The 22,720-nt window shown below is 43.8% G+C and overlaps 1 protein-coding gene across 1 annotated transcript in view; it reads left to right on the top strand.

Moving 5' to 3' along the window:
- Positions 1 to 22,720, top strand: part of SEC61A1 (SEC61 translocon subunit alpha 1) — a gene marked incomplete in the record, with an annotated part of 429,191 nt that overhangs the window by 26,221 nt on the left and 380,250 nt on the right. Inside the window, 1 exon segment of the mRNA XM_044078537.1 lies at positions 22,054 to 22,121. Coding sequence (XP_043934472.1) covers positions 22,054 to 22,121 — 68 coding nt within the window.

The following is a 22,720-nucleotide window of genomic DNA, read 5'->3' as shown; positions in this document are numbered from 1 at the left end:
ACTTTGCATGAAATGAGGGAACATTTCCACTGGGAAGGACAGGAGTATTCGGAATCTAAGAAAAGACTAAGGGATTTTCTTCTTCTTCCCCAACCTAGACCCCTGGCTATTCCTCCTATTTTGGATATTGTGGATGATGCTTTTTTGGAGGCTAACTTAACCCCTGACTCTCTTCCTCCTGCTCCTGTTAAGCCTATATTACAGGGTTCCTGATTCCCACCAGTTTTTATACAAGAACCCTACTGCTGACCCTGAAACCATTTCTCAGGGTCCTAAGGGAGATAAGGCCGCTTCTGCTAAAAACCCCATTCCCACTGAGAAGGATTCCAGATCTTTAAAAAGATGGGGCAAAAAAGTGTACACTTCTGCTACTTTTATCTATTAGGGATTTAAACTGTCAGTTTCATATGCTGAAATACCAGCAATTTCTCCTGTCTGTTTTAAAACAAAAGCTAACTTCCATTTCTGCCTGTGCAGATTGAACAAGTTGGGAAGCATGGTTTACACTGTGGATTTGATGCCTTGGAGGCTTCTTGTAGGGCTGCTGCCTCTGGCACAGTAATTAGAAGGCATGCATGGTTAAAGGAACAAAATTTGCCAGATAAAGTAAAAGCTAAATTATTAGATGCTCCTGTTAAGCATAATGTTTTGTTTGGATCTAAAGCTGAAGATGTGATTAAAAAGATGGAGGACAAGGCAAAATCCATACAAACAGTTAAAGATTTCTTACAAGTACAGCCACCCAGATTTAGCAGGAATTGGCCTACAAAAAATTGGTCCTTTCCCAATTCAGACAGGCCTCAGAGGGGTAGATACAGACGCTCCCGAGGAAGGCCTCAAACACAAGCCTCTTATAGACCAAGACAGTGGACTGCTTCCACCCCTAGGGGAGGAGAGGACAGGTCACAAGCTCATAGGAAACAGACTCAATGACTCCCTCTGTTGGGCTGCAGGAACTTCTTGCCTGGAAGCCCCTGTTGGACGAAAACTTTCTCTTTTTCACCTAAATTGGACTCGTATAACCCAAGACAAGTGGGTTCTGGATGTGGTTTCAAGAGGTTACAAATTCCATTTTCATACCCTACCCAGGCCAAGCGGATGGCCAGATCTTCCAAAACATCAATGGACAGAGGCCTTAAACCAGGTGGAAGCTCTTTTGGCTATGAAAGCCAAAGAACTAGTTCCACTTTCAGAGATGGGACAAGGTTTTTACTCAAGGCTCTTTCTAGTCCCCAGGAAGCAAAATTCATGGAGACCCATTCTGGATCTGTCAGTCTTGAACACAAAATTCAAGATGCTTACTCTACAGCAGCTACTTCCAATGCTGACCAAAAATGCATGGATGGTAACTTTGGATTTAAAGGAGGCATATTTACACATTCCCATCAGGCAGGAACGCAGAAAATACCTCGGGTTCAAGGCCGGATCGAGGCACTTTCAATTCTCTGCGCTGCCCTTTGGATTGTCTACTGCGCCCAGGGTCTTCACCAAATGCCTGGCTCCAGTAGTAGCGTATTGCAGACTCAAGGGAATTCAAATTTACCCTTATCTGGACGACTGTCTTATTCAGGCAGACAGCAAGGAGGTCTTACTCCAGCATCTAGTTTGTTCAGCATCTAGTTTGTTCAGAATCTTCTCAAGTTCCTGGGATTCACTGTAAACATAAAAAAGTCAAATTTGACACCCTCACAACAGATAATTTTTCTGGGCGCTTCTCTAAACACAACAACTTGGATGGCATTTCTGACATACGAAAAACAGTTACAGCTGGCTTCAACTTTCAAAACCTTGGCAACTTTAACTCTATCTGCAAGGAGATTCCTGCAGGCTTTGGGTCACATGGCCTCCTGCATCCTTCTCGTACCATATGCAAGACTACATATGAGGAAAATACAGTGGTACCTAAAAAGTGTATGGTCTCGGCATTGCCACAGTTTAGACATACTGATCTCCGTCCTGCCTTGTCTTCAAAAGGAATTCCTTTGGTGGTCCAAGGCATGTACTCTAAACAAAGGAAAACCCTTCTGTCTGCCTCCTGCCACTCGGATACTAACCATGGATGCCTCAGATTATGCATGGGGAGCCCATTTTCAGGGCAACTGTCTGCAGGGCCTTTGGACAAAGGATCAGAAGCACCTGCATATCAATTTAAAGGAAATGTTAGCCGTTCAGAAAGCTCTATTGACCTTCAGGAATCTTCTACAACCAGGACTACTACTGATACGGACAGACAACACCACAGTTATGTGGTACATAAACAAGCAAGGGGGATCTCATTCCTACCCCCTTTGCAGACTAGCCATGGATCTATGGAACACAGCCCTAGCTTGCAATCTGAACCTTCAAGCTCAGTTTCTACCAGGGAAGCAAAACTCCCTGGCAGACAGTCTGAGCAGAAACCTTTCAGACCCACACGTGTGGATGCTGGACACCAAAATATTCAGGATGATGATAGCAGTCTGGGGATGTCCTCACATAGACCTCTTTGCATCCCACCTCAATCATAAACTACAGATTTTTTGCACCAGGACTTTCCACTAACAAGCTTGGAAAGTGGATGCACTATCATTCAGTTGGAGAAACCTCTCGGGATATGCCTTTCCGCCTCTTCCTCTTCTTCCACGGGTATTATTAAAGATCAAACAGGACAAGCCCAAGATGATGATCTTGCTGGCCCCAAATTGGCCTCAGAGTTTTGGTACCCAACTCTGAAAAACCTATGTCTGGAGCCCCCTTGGGTTTTACCACAGACTCCGAACTTTCTGTCCCAACACGAGGGTCAGGTTTTTCACTCCCATGTCAGAACTCTCAGCCTGGCGGCCTGGTTAATCCAGTGTCTTTGATCACTCTCTCCTACCCAAGCAGGTTATGGATGTCATTTTAGAAGCCAGATGTCCTAGCACTAAAAAATCTTATGCAGGAAAATGGAAAAGATTTTGTTCCTGGATGCAGGCTCAGGATTCTGATCCTCTTCTTCCTAACATTCATTTGATTTTACTTTACCTGACAGATCTCTTACATAAGGGTCTCTCTTTCTCTTCCATTAAGATTCACAGTAAGCTGCCCTGCTATCTCTAGAAGATATATACATAACACAAGCACCAAGGGTCACTCCACAGCAAGTACAAATATGACACAGTCATTGTCTAACAAACTTTACAATAAGAGAGTCTGCACAGGGTTAGAGTTGACAGGCCAGCATGGGAGGACTTATAGGTGGCAATTCCATTGCCCACCTGATCATGAAGGGATTCACATCCAGATCTAGTATTAATGGACATGCTCCATCTAGACCTGTGGATGGAATCATCTCTGTGTCACTGCTGAGGCTTATAAATGCCTTAGGGCAGATAGCCTAGTATAAACCTATGAACCTATGCCTCTGCTATTTCCGCTCATTACAATACAGACCCTCCAATCTTTTCCCACCAGCTCATGAGACAGTTTCTCAGAGGAGCTAAGAACTAAGACCTCCTATGTCTCCTCCCATTCCTGCTTAGGATCTCAGCTATGTTTTGGAAAAGCTCACCTTGCCTCCTTTTGAGCCTGCTGCCTCTTCTGACATCAAGTTTTTATCTTGGAAAACAGCCATCCTGTTAGCTCTGACCTCTGCTAGGAGAGTTTCAGAGTTCAAGCTCTTATGGCTGTGGAACCTTATATTATTTTTCATCAAGACAGGGTGTCTTTAAGGACTAATCCTACTTTCATGCCTAAGGTGGTTTCCAAAGTGGCTTTAAATCAAACTATTCACTTGCCAACTTTTTTCCCCACTCCTCAAAATAAAGGGGAAAGGATCTTACATTCCTTGGATGTACACAGACAACTACGTTTTTACCTGGACAGAACCAAGGACATCAGAAAATCAGAGCAATTGTTTGTTTCTTATGCTTCAAGTTCCCAAGGCAAAGCCATTTCAAAACGGACCATTTCTAAATGGATTGCTCATGGAATCAGATTTTGTTATTCACACCATGGAAAGCAAATCCCAGGGAGTATACAGACTCATTCCACCAGAGCTGCTGCCACTTCAGCTGCCTTCCTCAGGGGAGTTCCTACCAAAGACATTTTGGAAGCTGCAACTTGAGTTCAGTGCATACTTTTTCAAAGCACTACAATCTACCTCTCTCTACTCTAAGTCTAGGGCAGGCTTTGCTTCTGCAGTCTTGCAGGGCCTTTTAGCCACCCCTTCTACTTTATGACCACCTCCCTTTCATTCTGCTTTGGTATTCTACCCTACAGTCATGACTGCAACAGTGAAACACAATGAACATAGTACAGTTGTGTACACTTACCATAAATGTAGATGTTCGAGTGTCTTCACTGTTGCAGTCTGGGTTTCCCTCCCTCCTGTCCTCTCTTATTTTTACTTTTGTGTGGTTCCTTATTTCACCATTCTTCTGAGGTGTATTTGAAAAGGATATGGGACCTTACTCATTTTGGGACTCCTGACATCTGGGGCAAGAAAAACTGGAGAACATGGCATCGGCTGTCAGCTTTGTACTCCTGGCGCTCTGACGTCAGGGAGCATGGCTGAACAGCCGACGCCGGACCCAGACTTTGGGATTCTGGCCTGCCGGCATGGGAGAATCCTACAGTCATGACTGCAACAGTGAAGACACTCTCTAACATCTACATTTATGGTAGGTGTACACAACTGTAACACAACTGTACTATCTCCCATCCACTCGTCAAGAGTCAGTGAGGGGCTCTGCCTAACATGGACTGGGATTTTGTTTGAGTATGGGAAGCCTCTGAGTTGTGAATCTGTCCCTCCAGCATGTTCTATTCATGTTTGTACTGAGGTTTAAATCTTTGGCTCTCGTGGTTCTTATGGATTTGTTTTTTTTGAGGTGGAGCATGTCCATCAATTCCTGGTTGGACATGGCCTCTTACATCGGGCACAGATCACCTCTGAGCAGGCGGTATGCTACTGAATAGAGCTGGAGTTTCTTTAGCCTGGCAGCATATGACATATGGAGACCCTTGATCCTCTTGAGATACTTCTGGGGTCTCTCCAGCTGTTGCAAGTGCCGGGTGAGGTACATACCAAATGGGGCATTGTACTCAATCATGGGCCTGATAAGGGAGGAGTACAGGGGCACGATGACCTCCTTTGATGTGGATGTGAACCCCTTCATGATAAGGTGGGCAAGGTAGAAAGTTTTTCTAACCACTTTGGCAACGTGGGTGTCAAATGAGAGGTCACTATCAACTTTGGTCCCCAGGTCTCTGATTTTCTGTACTCAATGGGTTGCTGTCTATGTGATAATTTGTGGGTACTTTGTTTTTCCCAAAGGGGATGACTATACATTTCTTGGCATTCAGTTTAAGGCCATGATTCCGGCACCAGTTGACCATTTCGGTGAGGCCTTTCTGTAGGATGTATGTGTCAGCTGGTGTATCGACTATGGCGCCTAGTTTGGTTTCTAACATATCTGAAGAATGCCTTGTGGTTATCTTTAGTGTCCTTGGCGATTTTTCTCTCAAAGTTGGCCTTGGATGTTTTTATGAGAACGTAGTTTTCTACTAGTGCTGATCAGAGATGCCTTCCCTTTATGGGATTTTGCTCTGTCTTGCAGTAGCTTCCTTCTTTTGTTATACAATTTGTTTATGGCTGGGGTCCACCAGACAGGACCCTTTCCTTTGGTGGAGAGGGTCTTGGTTTTATTTGGGATTGCACGATCCATGCATTCTTGGTGATGTCCGTAGAAAGCATTTGTGTAGGATTCAGCATTGTGGGATGTGGTTTCCATTGGCCCTGTGGGCTTAAATGATACCATCTCAGTCTTGAAGTGTAAAGTCAGCTTTTGAGAAGTTTCTCACTGTAGTCTTTTGTGCTGGGGGTGGAGGTGGTAAATGTATATCTAGGGTGATTAGTTTGTGGTCAGATCTCACCAATGAGGGGAATACTTCCAGTGTGGAGCATTTTGTCCCCATATTTGTGATGATCAGGTCTAGTATATTCTCCCCCCTTGTGGGAGAGGTGACTAGCTGTTCCATTGCATTTGAGTTTATGAATTCCAGGAACCTTTGGGCTAAGGTGTTAGGGCTAGAATAGTGCACCCAGTCTATGTTAGGGTAGTTGAAGTCTCCCAATATGATGGTATTTGGTGAGACATTCATATCTTCCAATGTCTTCAGGAAGTCTGAGTGGGGTTCTTGAGATTGGGAGGGTGGTCTGTAACATGCAACCAGTTGTATAGCAGTTTTGTCTACGGTTAGCTGCACCTGGATGGTCTCCAATGCTTCATGAGTTGCCACTAACCTGGAGGTGTGGGTATCCTTGATGAATATGGACACTCCCCCTCCCTTTGTGGTTCGGCCCGGGTTTTGGGGCCGAAAAGCATGATATGAGGTAAAGCCTAGTAGCGCTGGGGTGCTCTTAGGAGCCTTGAACCAGGTCTCGGTTACAGCGTAGACATCTATGTTCTCCATACTGAGGAGTGCTTCGAGAGCTTGCATCTTGAGATTTAGACTTCTGGCATTGAGCAGCACTACCCTTAATTTTTTTCCATTTTTGTTTTCTAAGGAGGTGGGTTCATCTTTTGAGCCTTGCCTAAAAAAGGCACTATGGGGGTGGCAAGAGCCTTAGCCAATATCCGGAAGCCCAGTGGTGACAGGTGCAAGCTGTCCCTTGCGAAGCAGCGTGGCTTGTCCAGCATGTTATCCCAGGCAGACAGACATTGGATCCCCCTTGAATGATACCAGTAATTGAGCCAATTATTAAAGCTGATCATCTTGTCTTTGTATTGTGGCATCATTCTTGGTGAGGGCAGGATGCTGGTCAGGGTCATACCAACCTGGGCTACATAATCAGAGAGCTCCTCTGTCTCTTTTCATGTAGTCCAACGAGGTACGTCTCGGGTCATTCACAATGACAGAGTCATATTTGTACGTGCTTTTGAGTGACCTGAGTGCATGTGTTATATGACGGATCCTAGCCCCCGATAGGCAGCTTACCGTTACCCTCTCCTTGCTCAGACTGGTAAGTGGGACGTCAGTGTGTCTGACTAGAGTCACCTATCACTAGTTTATCAGGCATAGTGTTTGGCCTTAAGGGCTGTGATTTATTGACACACCGATTTATTGAAGTATGTGTTGCATGTGTTATGTTTTGAGGTGGTGGATTTTTGGGTGTCTGCTTTGGGAGCCTCTGTTGTTTTGGTAAGTTTTTTAATAGAGCCTCCAAGTGTGTTTTTGTGTTATGTACTTGATTTGCAGTTGGGGTAGGTCTATGTGTGATTGGGTTTGTTTTGTGTGTGTGTGTGTGGTTACCTTCTCCTCCTGTCTGGTCTTGCCAGTCCTGAGTTGAGAGAGTTCAGCCTCCAGTTTGGCTACATCTCACATGTATTTGTGTTTGTTGGGAGGAGGAGAGGGTTGTCTGTGTACATGAGACAATTATAGCATTGTCTCAAGATTCCCAGATTAACCAGCTGAACAGGAGAAGATGCTAGCAATCTACCACTTGACATGCTAGAATATTACAAGAGAGTGCTGTGCCTTTAAGGGAAGTGGTTGGGGTGGTAGGTGGATGTAGTGCTACTTGAGTTTGAGAGTGCTTGCTTAGAAGAGAAGCTTTGAGAACAAGTGCTATGCTTATAATATAATGAGTAGACTGGTTATTCTAAGAGTAGAGCTTTCTAAGGAAAATTTGAAGAGCAGACTTGGCGAGCCAGAAAGTTTAACCAATCATAAAGCCAGCAAATGCGGATTTTAAACAGGGAACTTCAAAGGAGCTAGAAATGGTCCAAAACAACCAATTACTACAGCTCTTGTGCTGAGGTCACTCCTTCAGGGACAGGCTGCTCAAGGCTCCCCACTCCCACTGGTGAGCAAAGAAGCTTCCTTCTTATCCAAGTAAGGTAATGGACAACACAGGAACTACACCGCAGCCCAGAATACAGCAAAGCCTGTAAACTGGTCTAAACGTCGAGGAGAGGCAGGAAAACAAGGATTGTTTTTAGATGGAAAACACCCAGAAATACAGAAGGCAGCAATAAATCAGTTACACAGGCTAGCACACGTTAGTGGGCAGCCCTCAATAGTTTAGTTAAATTAAACAAACAGATTTTCGATTAATTTTCGACCAGGTAAAATTTTAAGTGCAGATACTATATAATGTAGCAAACTGTTAAAAAAAACAGTATAAGCTTGTTTTAAAATAAGCAAGAGAAGGTATTCCAAGTAAAAAACAGAAAAAAATACTTAAATCTGGAAAGTAGTCGCTTTTCTCAGTTCTCTGTAGATAGGACCACTCTGCAGGACCACGTGGAGCTGTCTCTGAGTAGTATAGCCAGAAAAATGCTCTGAGGCGGATTTTAAACAGGTAACTTCAAAAGAGCTAGAAATGGTCCAAAACAACCAATTACTGCAGCTCTTGTGCTGAGGTCACTCCTTCAGGGACAGATAGGCTGCTCAAGGCTCCTCACTCCCACTGGTGAGCAAAGAAACTTCCTTCTTATCCAAGTAAGGTAATGGACAACACAGGAGCTACACCACAGCCCACAATGCCCTTCACAAAACCAAACTGTGTAGGATCCAGAGTTTGGAGATTCCCTATATCCTTGTTTATTAGGTCCATGATGTGTTCCATTGCTTTGCATATCAGATTTGTCAGGCTAATGGGGTGATAGTTCCCAGGGTCTGTAGTCACCCCTCCTTTGTGGAGAGGGATGACTGTAGCAATGTGCCATTCGGTAGGGGCAAAGCCTGGTGAGGTGCCCGTTCACTCTGTTTAGTTCATGTAGAACACAGCCAACAATACTGTCAGGTCCCATAGAAGCTGTATTCTTGGCCTTGAACATTGCTGTTTTAACCTGTGCAGCAGTAATACTGATGTCTGGCAATATATTGGTATTGTGATTGGTCCTTGGGGGGGGTAAAGTTAGCACTGAATCTGTCTGCCAGTTTTTTGCAGTATCTGTTGGCGGTAGGAGGTACCCTTGTGCAGTAGCTCAGAGCAAATCTGGGTATTGCCGAGGACATTCTTTACATAACTATAGAAGGCCTTGTGTTTGTCTTTACTATCTGCTGCAATTCTGTTTTCATAGCTAGCTTTAGAGGATTTGATGAGGGATCTCATCCTTTTGTTGAGGCTGATGTGGGAGTTTTTCCAGTCTTAGGACTTCTAGGCGATCTGCCCGAAGGCATTTATAAGCCTAGCCAGAATGCGTTGGCTTTAAACCCCCCCCCCCCTTAATTCCCTGTGCCTCTGTCAAGCAGAGTCATTGAAGTGATCCCTGGGGATAAACTTTCTGTTTCCCATCCACTCGTCAAGGTTTCTCCTTGAAGAGGGTTAATGAGGAGCTCTGCCTAATGTAGATTGCAATATTGTTCCAGAGCATGGGAAGTCTCTGGGACAGGAATCTATCCCTCCAGCACATCCTATTTATTGTTGTGGTGAGGTTTAGATCCCTGGAGCGTGTGGCTCGAGGGAATATGGTTTTCTTTAGGTGGAGCATGTCCATCAGTTCTGGGTTGGACATGGCCTTGTATGTCAGGCAGAGATCACTTCTGAGTAGGCAGTATGCAACTGTGTGCAGCTGGAGTTTCTTCAGTCGAGCTGAATAGGGCATCTGCTTGAGGCCATTGATCCTCTTGGTGAGGTACGTCTGTGGTCTTTCCAGTTGCTGCAGGTGTCTTGTAAGTTACATCCCAAATGGGGCATTGTACTGTATGATGGGTCTGATGAGTGATGCATATAGGGGGTCCAGTGACCTCTTTCGATCTGGATGCAAACCTTTTTGTGATTAGGAGGGCCACATAGAAGGATTTTCTAACCACTTTGGCAATGTGATTATCAAAGGAGAGGTTACTGTCTACTTGGGTCCCCAGATCCCTTGTTACATCTTCTTCTGTATTTAGGGGGCTACCGCCTATGTGGTAATTTGTGGGTACTTTTTTTCCAAACGGGATGACTATGCACTTTTTGGTATTTAAATACCAGGTATCTGTCTCATTGAGACCCTTTTGGAGGATGTCTTTGTCAGCCGGAAAAGTCAATTATAACCCCTAGTTTGCAGTCCTTTGCGAATTTGGTCAGCTGTAGTCGTCCTGTGCTTGCCTGCATCTCTGAGACGTATATGCCGAACAGGAGGGGTCCTAAGACTGAGCCCTGGGGAACGCCACTTGTAACAGGTTTAGAGTCTGACTTGGCTCCCTCATCTCTTACCATGTGGGTTCTGTCCGTGAGCCAGTTGGCAACCCATCTCATGATGTAGGGGTTTATGTTCAGGCTGGTGAGCTTGTCTAGAATATCTGAGTGGGGAATGGTGTCGAAGGCCTTTGCAAGGTCTAGGTAGGCTGTGTGGACCACCTTTCCCTCGTCTATAGCCTTGGTGGCTGTCTCAAAAGTCCACCAGGTTTAGGAGGCATGGTCTGCCCTTAAAGCTGAACTGGGTAGGCTCCAGTGTTTGGATGTTTCCAATGTCTCTGTTAATGAGATCCATGATGATTCGCTCCATAGCTTTGAAGACCAAGCTAGTCAGGCTTATAGGGCGATATTTCCCGGGGTCCATTTTTTGTGGAGTAACCGTTGCTGTGCACCACTCTGTGGGCATGTAACCTGTGGAGAGGCTGTGTTTAGGTGAGGGGTGGAGCTTGTGTGGGACGCAGCCTGGGACACTGTCCGTTCCCATTTATGCTGTGTTTTTGGCTTTTGGAGAGGGCTGTTTTAACCTGAGTGTCTCTGATTTCAGGGGCACTACATTCTTCTCATATAGCTATGGGCCCTTTTGGGGGTGAGAGGGGGGTGAAGTTTGCACTGAACCGGTCTGCCAGGATGTTGGCTATATTGGTCGGTTCAGTGTATTTTGTGCCATTCTGCACCAACTCCAAGCAGATCTGAAAATTGCCATTTAGATTCTTGACATAGCTAAAGAATGCCTATGCCTTGTGGTTATCTTTGGAGTCCATGGCAATTTTTCTTTCAAAGCTAGCCTTGGATGATTTTATGAGGGAACGTAGTTTCTTGCTGATGCTGATCAGGGATGTCGTCCCTTCTTGGGATTTTACTCTCTCTTACTTTTTTTTTTTTTTTTTTTTTCCTCTGTACTAGTTTCCTCCTCCTGTTGTATAACTTGTTTATGGCAGGGGTCCACCATACTGGCTTCCTTTTCTTGAAGGAGTGAGTCTTGGTTTTGTTTGGGATAGCACAATCCATGCATTCTTGTAGGTTAGTAAAGGATTTTTCTGCTTGGACAGTGTTCTCCTTTAGCATGGGGGCTTTGAATCTTCCCACCTTGGTCTTTTTAAGTAACGTGAAGTTTGCTTTTGAAATGTTTTTCACAGTGGTTTCTTTGACTGGGGGTGGTGGCAGAATGTGGATATCCAGAGTGATTTGTTTATGGTCAGATCTAACCAGCGAGGGGTTGACCTTTGGTGTGGAACACCAGTCGCCCATGTTGGTGATGACCAGGTGCAATATGTTGTCACCTCTGGTGGGTGTTGATCCAGGGCGTTTTGACTTTATAAATTCTAAGAAATGTTGGGCAAGGGAGTTTTGTACTTGAGTAGTTCTCCCAGTTAATGTTTGGGTAATTGAAATCCCCCAATATCAGGGTGTTTTGTAGGACCTTTGTTTCCAGGAATGTGGAGTGGGGGTCCTGGGACATGGTGGGTGATGTGGCAAGCTATAATTCGAATAGCAGTTTTGCCCATTGTTAGTTGCACTTGGATTATCTCTGAAGCATCGTGCTGTGCCATTAACCTGGAGGTGTGGGTATCCTTGATGAATATGGGTACTCCCCCGCCTTTTGTATTTCGGTCTGGGTTTTGTGGCCGAAATGTATGGTAAGAGTTTATCTTGGTAGTGCTGGGGTGCTCTCTGGAGCCTTAAACCAGATTTCTGTTACTGCACATATATCTATTTTCTCCATACTCTCCTTATTCCGCATCAGTTTCCTCCTTATATTGTAGAGTTTGTTTATGGCAGGGGACCACCAGAATGGCTTCCTTTTGAGGAGTGCGTCTTAGTTCTTTTGGGTATGGTGAGATCCATGCTTTTGTGTACGTGTTTGTACAGTGCATTGGTGTATGATTTGGCGGTCATGCAACTATTCTCCATTTCCATGGGTGCCATGAAGTTAGCCACCTCTGATTTTTAGGAGCCTGAAGTTAGCTTTGGACAAGTTTTTCATGGTGGTTACCTTTTGTTGAGGGGGGTGGGAGGGATATGGATTTCCAAGATGATTAGCTTGTGATCGGATCTAATCGGGGAGGAGGTGACTTATTGGTGTAGAGCAACTTTCACCCATGTTGGTAATGACCAGGTGAAGGATGTTGCTACCTCTAGTGGGGTAAGAACGAGATGGTCCAGGGCATTGCAATTAATGAATTCCACAAAGCGTTGGGCAAGTGTATTGGTACACGAGTGGTTTTCCCAGTTAATGGAGGGGTAGTTGGAAGTCTCCCAGTATGACAGTGTTAGGTTGGACCCTAATATTCTCCAGGGTGCTTAGGAATGTGGTGTGTCAATCTTGGGACATGGTTGGGGACCTGTAGCAGGCTACGACCTGAATCGCTGTCTTATCCAATGTTAGCTGCACCTGAAGTATCTCAGATGCATTTTGTTGGGCTGTCGGTCTGGAGGTGTGCGCATCCTTTATGAATATGGAAATGCCACTGCCTTTGGAGCTTCGGTCCAAGTTCTGGGGTCGAAAGGTGTGGAATGAGTTGTAGCCTGGTAGTGCAGGGGTGCTTTCTGCTGCCTTGAACCAGGTCTCTGTTACAGCACAAATGTCGATGTTCTCCATTTTAAGGAGTACTTCCCGCGAGTGCATTTTGAAATTTAGGCATCTAGTGTTGAGCAGCATGACCCTCAAATTGCATTTGTTTGTAGCTATTACGGTGGTAATTTGGTCTTTGGAACACTGCCTAAAAAGGCACTATAGGGGTGGCAAGAGCCTTGGCCAGTATCTGGAAGCCCAGGGGTGAAAGTTGCAGGCCATCTCTGGCAAAGCTTTGTGGTCTGTCAATCATGTCATCCCAGGCAAACTGATGCTGGATCCCCTTAGAATGACACCAGAAACTTGGCTCAGGGCTAGGGTCATACACACCTGGGCTACGTAATCCAAGAGCTCCCCTGTCTCTTCATGTAGTCCAGGGAAGTACATCTCTAGTCATTCACACCCACATGTACAATGACAGTCATATTTGTACCTGTTATTGAGTGACCTGAGTGCATGAGTTGTCGTGTCGGATCCTGGTGCCTGGCAGGCAGCTGACTTCTTCTTATTTGAGTGGGACATCAGTGTGCCTCACTATTGAGTCAGCTATGACTAGTGTGTTGGGATGCTGTTTTGCCTCAGGGGCTTTGTTTGAATGGCACACTGTTTATGAGAGTTATGTCTCATTTTTCAGAGATTGATTTTATATTTGACTTGAGAACTCTACATACATTATCTGTTTAACTGGAAAAGAGCAGTTGCCAAAGAGTCCCTTAATAGGGTTGACCTGGACCATATGGCAAAACGTTTACAATATGTGAGCAATGGCAGTTTCAGTAAAGTAACTGTAGTAAACATTGCTGTATCGAATGAGTTAAAACGTGGGTAACTGATAAGAGCAGTGAGGCACCACAAGATGTACATTGGGGTGTTTGTGCCATACAATCAAAGGTAGGAAAATGTCTGAGCTGGTACATAACATACACAGTCTTGGTGATCTACAGTATTTATATTGACATTTTGCTGTTCAGTTTATGATCTACTGTAAAGTTAAGTTTCAGCTTGGGTGTCTACCATAAAGCTTTGGAATGTACTTAATTTGTGGGTAATGTCAGAAGAGATGTAAATCTGCTAGAAGCTGTGTATTTGATGTAAATTTGATAAGAGAGCAAAAGTGTTCTATTTTGTGTATCCGGTTTAGCTGTAATCCAGCTTACTATAGTGAGGCTTTGTTTTATGTAGTGCCCTCTGCTCTGCAGTCTTTATTTCAGTCTGTACTTTTTCTGCATTCCATGATGTATGTTAAGTTTTTTTAAGTGTTATGTTTCTCTGCTTTCAAAGCGTGCTCCTCTGGTTTGTACTCCTGACTTGTCATAATTTCTGTATATTTTGCCTTGTTTGCATGTATAATTTCTTGATTTAATTTGTCTAAATTTGATTTCTTTTTACTGTTGTATATAATTGTGCTACATAGTTTTTGCTCCATAATCGCCTCGCAGCAAGAGGTTCTCTGGTTCAATCCTCGGCAGGGGTGCCTTCTGTGTGGAGTCTGCATGTCCTCCCTGTGGTCGCGTGGGTTTCCTCCGGGTGCTCCAGTTTCCTCCCACATTCCAAAGACATGCTGTAGGTGGATTGGACACTCTGAATTGGCTAGGTGTGAGTGCCTTCTGTGGAAGGTTGGGCGCAGGGCTGGCAACTTGACACCGTAAAACTCCACTGCCAATCATGAGTGGACAGGTGATCTGCTGTGGTGACCCTAACCGGGAAAAGCCGAAAGAAGTTTTTGCTCCATTGACTCTGCTCTTCAGTCAGTGCTTGCTTGAATTTTATTATTTGTTAGTAATTGCAGGTGTGGGGGTAGCCACATTCTTTGATTTCCTGTCCTTGCCTATTTAAATGGTACAGTTTGAAATATTTTCTGCTTAAAAACCTCAGCTTTGGCCGGCTAAGATCTAGCTGTGTTCAACTGGATGTATAAGAGTATTTAAGTACCTTTATCTGCACTTTTTTCAAATAATACAGTATTTAAATTGATTTAACTGTGTTGCAGGAATATTAACTGAACTGGAAGTTTTGACTTTGTTCTTCAGTTAGTTTCCCACCTACCCTCCCTGTTTTTGTGTTAATCTTGGTGGCCTTGAAACTGCCCGCCCCTCTTGTAAATTTGTGTTTGGATACTCCTCCTGGGCCCATCTCATTTGCTCACTGAACTGAGTGCAGTGAGATCATATTCTGATTTCAGGCACTCCTACTGTGTACAAAGAGAGCATCTAGGAAAGGAGATAAAAACAAATTTAATCTCGTTTCCTGCTTTTCCTGATAAGTGGTCTAGACTGTTTGTAGGCTTCTGAGCCCCCAAGCCCTTCTGTGTTGGAGGGAAGCCTTCTAGCTTAGTTTTTTTCTTATAACTAGCCAGTTTTCTAGTTTCAGCACTCAAATCTGTTTCTTTGAACTCAGCACTTGTTCAGAACTCATTGTAAGCACTACATAAGCTGCAAATTACTACAGCACTCAACTTTCCTCACTTATCTAGTGGAAAGCAGTTTTTAGTACTTGGTAAATAAGCACTTATCCAGACATGTCTAAGGGTCAGCTCCCAGTGATTTCTCCTGTCTACCTGATGAATCTGGGCATCTTGGTGCAATGCAACAATTGCCTCATGTACACAAACAACCCTCTCCTCCTACCACCCAACACTACAGCCTGTGAGAGATGCACTTATATAGCCAAACTGGAAGCAAAGCTGTCTTCACCCAAGACTGGACTAGACAGTCAAGAGGAGAAGGTAAACACTAGCACCACACCACACTCATCACATAGTCCCTCAAAACCTACACCACCAAAACACACACATAGAAACACAAAACACACACCTACATTCACGGAGGCTCTCAATAAAAACCTGCCCAAGCAACAGGGACATCCAAAGCATAAACGCAAGCAAACTCCACCCCCAACACAACCCAAATGACACATAGCCCACAAACTCAGTGTGCCACTCAACCACAGCCCATAAGGCATAACAACGTACCCAACACTCTAGTCATAGGTGACTCTATAGTCAGGCACACTGATGTTCCATTCACTAGACTAAACAAGGAGAAAGTTACTGTCAGCTGCCTGTCAGGTGCCAGGATCCGCCACAACGCATGCACTCAGGTCACTCCACAATAAGTACAAATATGACACTGTCATTGTCCATGTTGGTGTGAATGACCTGAGACGTATCTCCCTGGACTACATGAAAAGAGACATGAAGGAGCTCTCCGATCTTGTATCCCAGGCAGGTATGACCCTAACCTTGAGTAGCATCCTGCCATCACCCAGAATGATACCACAGTACAAGGACAAAATGATTGACTTCAACAGTTGGCTAAGCTTCTGGTGTCATTATAAGGGGATACAGTATTTGTCTGCCTGGGACGACATGATCGACAGTCCACGATGCTTTGCCAGAGATGGCCTGCACCTGTCGCCCTTCAGATTGTGGATATTGGCTAAGGCTCTTGCCACCCCTATAGTGCCATTTTTAGGCAATGTTCAAATGACAAATTCACCACCATAACCGGTAGAAGCAAGCAAAATCTGAGGGTAATGCTACTCCATGCTAGAAGTCTAAACCTCAAATTGCACTCCCTCGAGGCAGTCCTTAAAATGGAGAACATTGACATCTGTGCCTTGACAAAGACCTGGTTCAAAGCTCCAGAGAGCACCCCTGCATTACCAGGCTTCAATTCATAAAACACCTTTCGGCCACCTAACCCAGAATGAAGCACTAAAGGCGGAGGTATGTCCATATTCATTAAGGATATCCACACGTCCAGGCTAGTTGCACAGCATAATGCATCCGAGATTTTCCAAGTGCAACTAACTCTGGACAAGACCGCAATCCAAATTGTAGCTTGCTACAGACCCCCCACCATGCCCCAGGATTTACACTCCATTTCTTGATGCACTGGAAAGTATTAGGTTACAACTAAACACCCTAATAATGGGCGATTTCAACTACCCCACCATTAACTGGAAAAACTACTCGTGTACCAACTCTCTTGCTCAGCGTTTTCTAGAATTCATAAATTCCAACGCCTTTGATCAACTTATTCACACCCCCACCAGGGGCAGCAATATCCTAGACCTGGTCATTACCAACATGGGAAACCGGTGTGCCACACCAGAGGTCAGTTCCTCGTTGGTCAGATCTGACCACAAGCTAATCAGCCTAGACATCCACATCCCACCCCCAGCCCCAATTAGGGAAACAATCATAAAAAACTTCTCCAAAGCCAACTTCACACTTCTTAAGACAGAAATGGCAAACTTCATGACACCCATGCAGACGGGCAATAGAGGTACGACTGCCGAATCCTACACAAATGCACTTTATAAGCACTTACACTAGTGCATGGATCATGCGATCCCTAATGGAACCAAGATGTTATCCTCCAAAAAAAGGAAGCCAATCTGGTGGTCCTCTGCCATAAACCAACTCTACAACAGAAGAAAGAAACTGTTGCAAAAAAGAGTAAAATCCTATGACCGGAGGAACTCCCTGGTCAACCTCAGTAAGAAGCTGAGATCCCTCATAAAATCCTCCAAAGCTAGTTACGAAAACAAAATTGCCACTGACTCTATAAAGACAACCACAAAGCATTCTATAGCTATGTCAAGAATCTAAATGGGAACACTCAGATCTGCTCTGAGTTACAGCACAATGGCACTAAATATACAGAACCAACTGATATTGCCAACATCCTAGCAGATAGGTTCAGTGCTAACTTTACCCCTCACCCCTAGAGGGCCTATCTCTATACCGGAAGAATGCAAAGTTCCTATAATCACAGCTGCACAGGTAAACACACTCTCCAAAGCCAAGAACACAGCATCCATGGGACCTGACAATATCCCAGGCTGTGTTGTACATGAACTACAGAATGAACTGGCACCCTACCTAAGTACCATGTTCAATCATAGCCTCACCTCAGGCTTTGTACCCACTGAATGGTGCACAGCGACATTTAACCCACTCCACAAAGGGGGAGCCAAGACAGACCCTGGGAACTACCGCCCCATTAGCCTGACGAGCTGGTCTGCAAGGCCATGGAACGTATCATCGTGGAACTCGTAAACAAAGACATTGGTAATCTCCAAACTCTGGACCCTACTCAGTTTGGATTTGTAAAAGGCAGATCATGTCTCCTAAACCTGATTGACTTCTTTGAAGAAGTCACCAAAGCCATAGATGAGGGTAAAATGGTTCACACAGCTTATCTAGATCTCGCCAAGGCTTTCGACACCATCCCCCACTCTGGAATTATAGATAAGATCACTAAACTAGGTATAAATCCCTATGTCACAAGTTGGGTTGCCAGTTGGCTCACGCACAGAACCCACACTGTGAAAGTAGCAGATTCCAAATCGGACATCAGACCAGTGACAAGTGGGAGTACCACAGGGTTCAGTCCTGGGTCCTCTCCTGTTTTGGTATCTACTTCTCTGAAGTGCAGGCCAACACAGAAGGTATTTGGCTAACAAAGTTTGCAGATGACTGCAAACTAGGAGCCATAATCAAAACTCCTAACTATGTGGACAAACTACAAAAGGGCCTCACTGAGACAGATAGCTGGTGTCAAAGCCATGGCCTGAAGCTCAATGCTAAAAAGTGTATTGTCATCCCGTTTGGTAAAAACTCTGTACCCATGATCTACCACATAGCTGGTAGTCTACTTAATGCCGAAAATGTGATGAGACCTTGGGACACAGGTGGACAGTAGTCTATCCTTTTGATAATCACATTGCCACAATGGTCAGGAAATCCTTCTACGTGGCTCTTCTCATCCAGAAAAAATAGGTCATTGTTCACCTCTACTAATCACTCATTAGACCCATTATAGAGTACAACGCCCCTTTTGGTATGTACGTCACAAGACATCTACAACAACTGGAAAGACCACAGAAATACCTCACAAAGAGGAATACTGGCCTCAAACAGATGCCCTATGCAGACAGTCTCAAAAAAACTACAGCTTTACTCCATCGGATATCGCCTACTCGGGGGCGATCTCTGCCTAACATACAAAGCCATGTCAAACCCAGAGCTGTTGGACATGCCCCACTTAAAGAAATCCCTCCGAGCTACACTCTCTAGAGACCTAAACCTTGTCAACACAATAAACAGAACATGCTGGAGGGATAGATTCCTGTCCCAGAGACTTCCCATACTCTGGAACAGACTACCTATCTATGTCAAACAGAGCTCCTCATTAGCACTCTTCAAGAAAAATCTTGATTTATTGGATGGGAAATGGGAAATTCACCCCGGGGATCACTTCTGTGGCTCTGCTCGACAGGGGCACAGGAAAATAATTTTCTTGGATGGCGAAAGCCAGGCTACATTTTTTGGCTAGGCTTGTATGGGCCCTAGGGCCGATAGCCTAGTACCTACCTATGAACCTATAATATAACTTAAGTGTATGGGCTTTTCACTTTGGACCTCCACTATTGGGTTGTGCCAGCTTGAGGTTTTCCATTCAGCATAACAGTTAAACTAGTATCCATCACATAAAAACACCTGGCCATCTAGACTTAGTGTACTGGTAATAGTGAATATTGATCCTGGTAATGAAATTAAAAGTATGCAAACAGTAAGCAAACTGAGATTTGAATGGTAGCAGACCTGCTCATTTTGTCATTGTGAAATATGCATTAAGTATAGTTTATACCCAGTCATCAAGCTGTATAGGCTTATTTTACATAAAGTAAACCTGGAGTCCTCCTTTGACTTGATTTGAGAAGTTCTCATGTGAGAACAGGGTGGAAGATCCCTTTGAATGCATTGTTGGAATGCTTGCTAGGCTGTTGCTTAGGCCCTTTAGGAAATTGATGGAAGAAGGTTGGGACATTATGTAAGCTAGCTGCTGCAGGGCTTCATTGCCTGCAACCTTTTTTTTTTTTTTTTTTTAAGTTTCAAAACTGTATTAAACTTTGATAGCACAGTAGTAGTTACACTGCTGGTTCAGTAAGATGCTTCTACAGAAGAATAAAAATATGAACTGTGTACATGTGTAAAGAAGCAACACATTTATTCCATGCAATGCTATCACGTCCCCTACAGTTTTTACAGAGAGCCCACTAACACCTAGTGCCATTAATGTAGCTTACTATGTAAACAGGGAATAGATCCCTTTCTTTCATCACATGTGCAAGCCCCCCCACACACACACACATACACAATGGACAATTTTTAAAGTCCAATTTCAGCTGCTGCTTGTGTTTGGAATGTGGAAGGAAACTGGTGTATCTGAAGAAAGTGCACATGAACACAGGAAGGCATGCAAACTCTGCAAAGAGGGCAACCCAGCCAATAACGAAACCAGTGTACATTTTCCTTTGAGGTGACAATGCTACTGTACAAAAAACTGACAGATTAAACTTAATCCTATAGCAACTTGACTTTGAATCAAATTGGCAGTGAGTGATTTAACTGTATAAAAAGTGACACTACAGCTCCAAAACCAAATTTCTTGGAACGCCACCTGTCCCAGAAGGTCAGTAGTAGCTGATGCCTTTTACAAATTGTAAAGTCAGTTCAGAGAATGCTAAATAGGGTTCCAGAGGGATTCTACTCCAGACTGAGTAAAGGATCTTCCTAGATGCCCACACTGGCACTTCCCAGGCTGAACAAGTTTTTTTGGCACCAAGGCTGAAGGTGTTATTCTAGAACTTTTTTTCCCTCCCATGAGCCTTTATTTTGATTTCTAGATTTAAACAATGCCCATCTGCAAGTTCCTGTAAATAACCAAGATGATGGACATTTTTTCATAGATTAGAAGCAGGGGAAGTATTGTGTAAGGAAACTCACCATAACAGTAAATGTTTGAGTAAATTACTGCTGCAGTAGCCTAAGCTGTTCTAATAGAAGTAATTCCAAGGGTCTGACCCAACAGCCAGCTTCCAAAGAATTAGGACACCTCTCACTAGGTCTAGTCACTACCACGCACAAAAAATGGTATAAACTTTGTCGCTGTGGTTCAAAAACGTCAGAACTTTCGTGCTTCCTAATCGTGCACTTCTCTGCAGGCTTTGGGTGATCACCCTTTGAGTAACACCTGTACAAGGCTGGGCAGACAAGTTCATGTGGGGGATTACCATCCAGAACTTTAATGTTTCTTGAGGGAATGGATTACTGTGTTGTTTTCCCTGGACTGAGACTGAAATGGGTCCAGTGGGATCAGTGCTGTGCCCCAGTTAGCAAATTCAAATTTTGAAGATGCATGAGGTTTTTCAGTGGCTGCCACTACTTGTTTACCTCTGAATCCTATGTTTTGCCAGATGGTTCCCTGAAAGGAGAATCCCTTATAAATATTTTTAAGGTTCGTGAAGAAAATCTGAACTTGTACTTGACTTATACTTACAAAGCTTTGATAGAGAGATTTGAATATTGGTTGGAGTAGTAAAGTTAGAGCAAGTAAGGGAGGGGGAGGCATGGTAGATCCATAACGAAGAGGGGCAGTTTAATTGTGAGTAATTTCTTAAAACGTAAGCGGGTATATTAAGTCTTCTGTTGTGTTTTGGGATGTTAGAAATGTGTTTTAGTTAAAGTTGAGGTGATCTAAAGTAAATATTTAAATTTAGCAGAGGGTTAGTGTGTGTGTTTGTGTAAGAGGAGTACAATGGTGTGGATTGTTGAAGGGTTAGAGGAGTACAATGGTGTGGATTGTTGAAGGGTTAGAGGAGTATAGGTTTGGTGCACTTTGGGGTCGGGGAGATTGTGAGAGGGAGGGGAATGGTGCAGGAAGTTCTTCCTGCACAACAGGAGTTGGTAAAGCCTCTGCAGAGCCAGAACAAAATGAGGCTAGCAGTAATGCGAGACCAGCAAGTACATTGTGGCAGAGTAAGCATATGTTTATAGTTAGCATTTTTCAGTTTGTTAATGTAACTCTGTGCAGAACTCGCATTCTGCATTCAAAATGTGTGGCTGGAATGGAAGGCTGGGATTCTGGATACAGGCAGGTAAGTAGGCTCAAGGGGTTGCACCAGTGCAGAAAAGGCAAAACAGACTGTGTGTGTGCTCACGTGCGTTTGTTATGTATTTGTGTGTGCATATTTGTGAACCTATGATCATTTGTATGTGTGTGTGGGAGTGTTTACTCTTAATTTATTCTGGGTTTTGGGTGAAAAGTGTCTGTTGACCAGCCCACTTTTCCACGTGACAAATGCTAAATAGTTTTAAATGTAGAAGTATTTGGTTATATAAAGTCATTTGAAGTTTCATGCTGAAACTCCTTTTCTGAATAAATTAATGTTAGAAAAATATCAGTTTGCCTACCAAAGTAGACTGTACTTTTAGGTTGTTGCTTACTTTCTCTCTTTTTTTTTTTTCTCCTTGTAGTAAAATTTCTTGAAGTCATCAAACCATTCTGTGCTATCTTGCCTGAAATCCAGAAGCCAGAACGAAAGGTACATTTTTTTCTCTAGAATTACACCTTTCACACTGTTTGTTTATTTGATAGCTTGAACGTGTCCTTCACGCTTCAAGGTAAATTGTTGCAGTTACTCTTGCAAAGTTGTTTCAAATGGAGAAATGTTTATCTCTTATGAGATAGTTGTTGGTAATTTGTACAGCAGTTGTACAAAGCAGTACAGTTAAAAGTACAGCAATTATTTAATTTGCATTTATTGACTGTGTCTTGGCGCAATAAATCTGTTCAATTGTACATTTGGTCCTAAAGCAGACTGAGTGGACTCCGTAAAACAGACTGTTTTAGATTGTGACATATTCAGACAAAAGACACCTTGTGCTGCTACAGCAGTCTCTTCCCTACAGTGATCCAGACAGTAATGCTGTTAAGAGTTGGTGTAGACATTCATGTGGTTCTTTTGGCTAATTGTGAAGGATAGTGATAGCATTTTATATACTGTACTTTTTCCTAAAACATTACTGATGATGTGAGCATTCGGTCAGTGTGTGGTTATGTAGGAATTTTTTCATTGCAGTTGTTTGCTTGCTTTGACAAATGTTCCATAAATATAAAAAGCTTATGTCTGTCAGGTGCCAG

The sequence above is a fragment of the Protopterus annectens genome, chromosome 7.part1, assembly GCF_019279795.1.
Source record: "Protopterus annectens isolate FY-2018-M chromosome 7.part1, PAN1.0, whole genome shotgun sequence".
NCBI classification, from domain to species: Eukaryota; Metazoa; Chordata; order Ceratodontiformes; family Protopteridae; genus Protopterus; species Protopterus annectens.
Note: the sequence above shows the minus strand (reverse complement) of the source record. Positions and strands in the feature narration are given on the sequence as shown.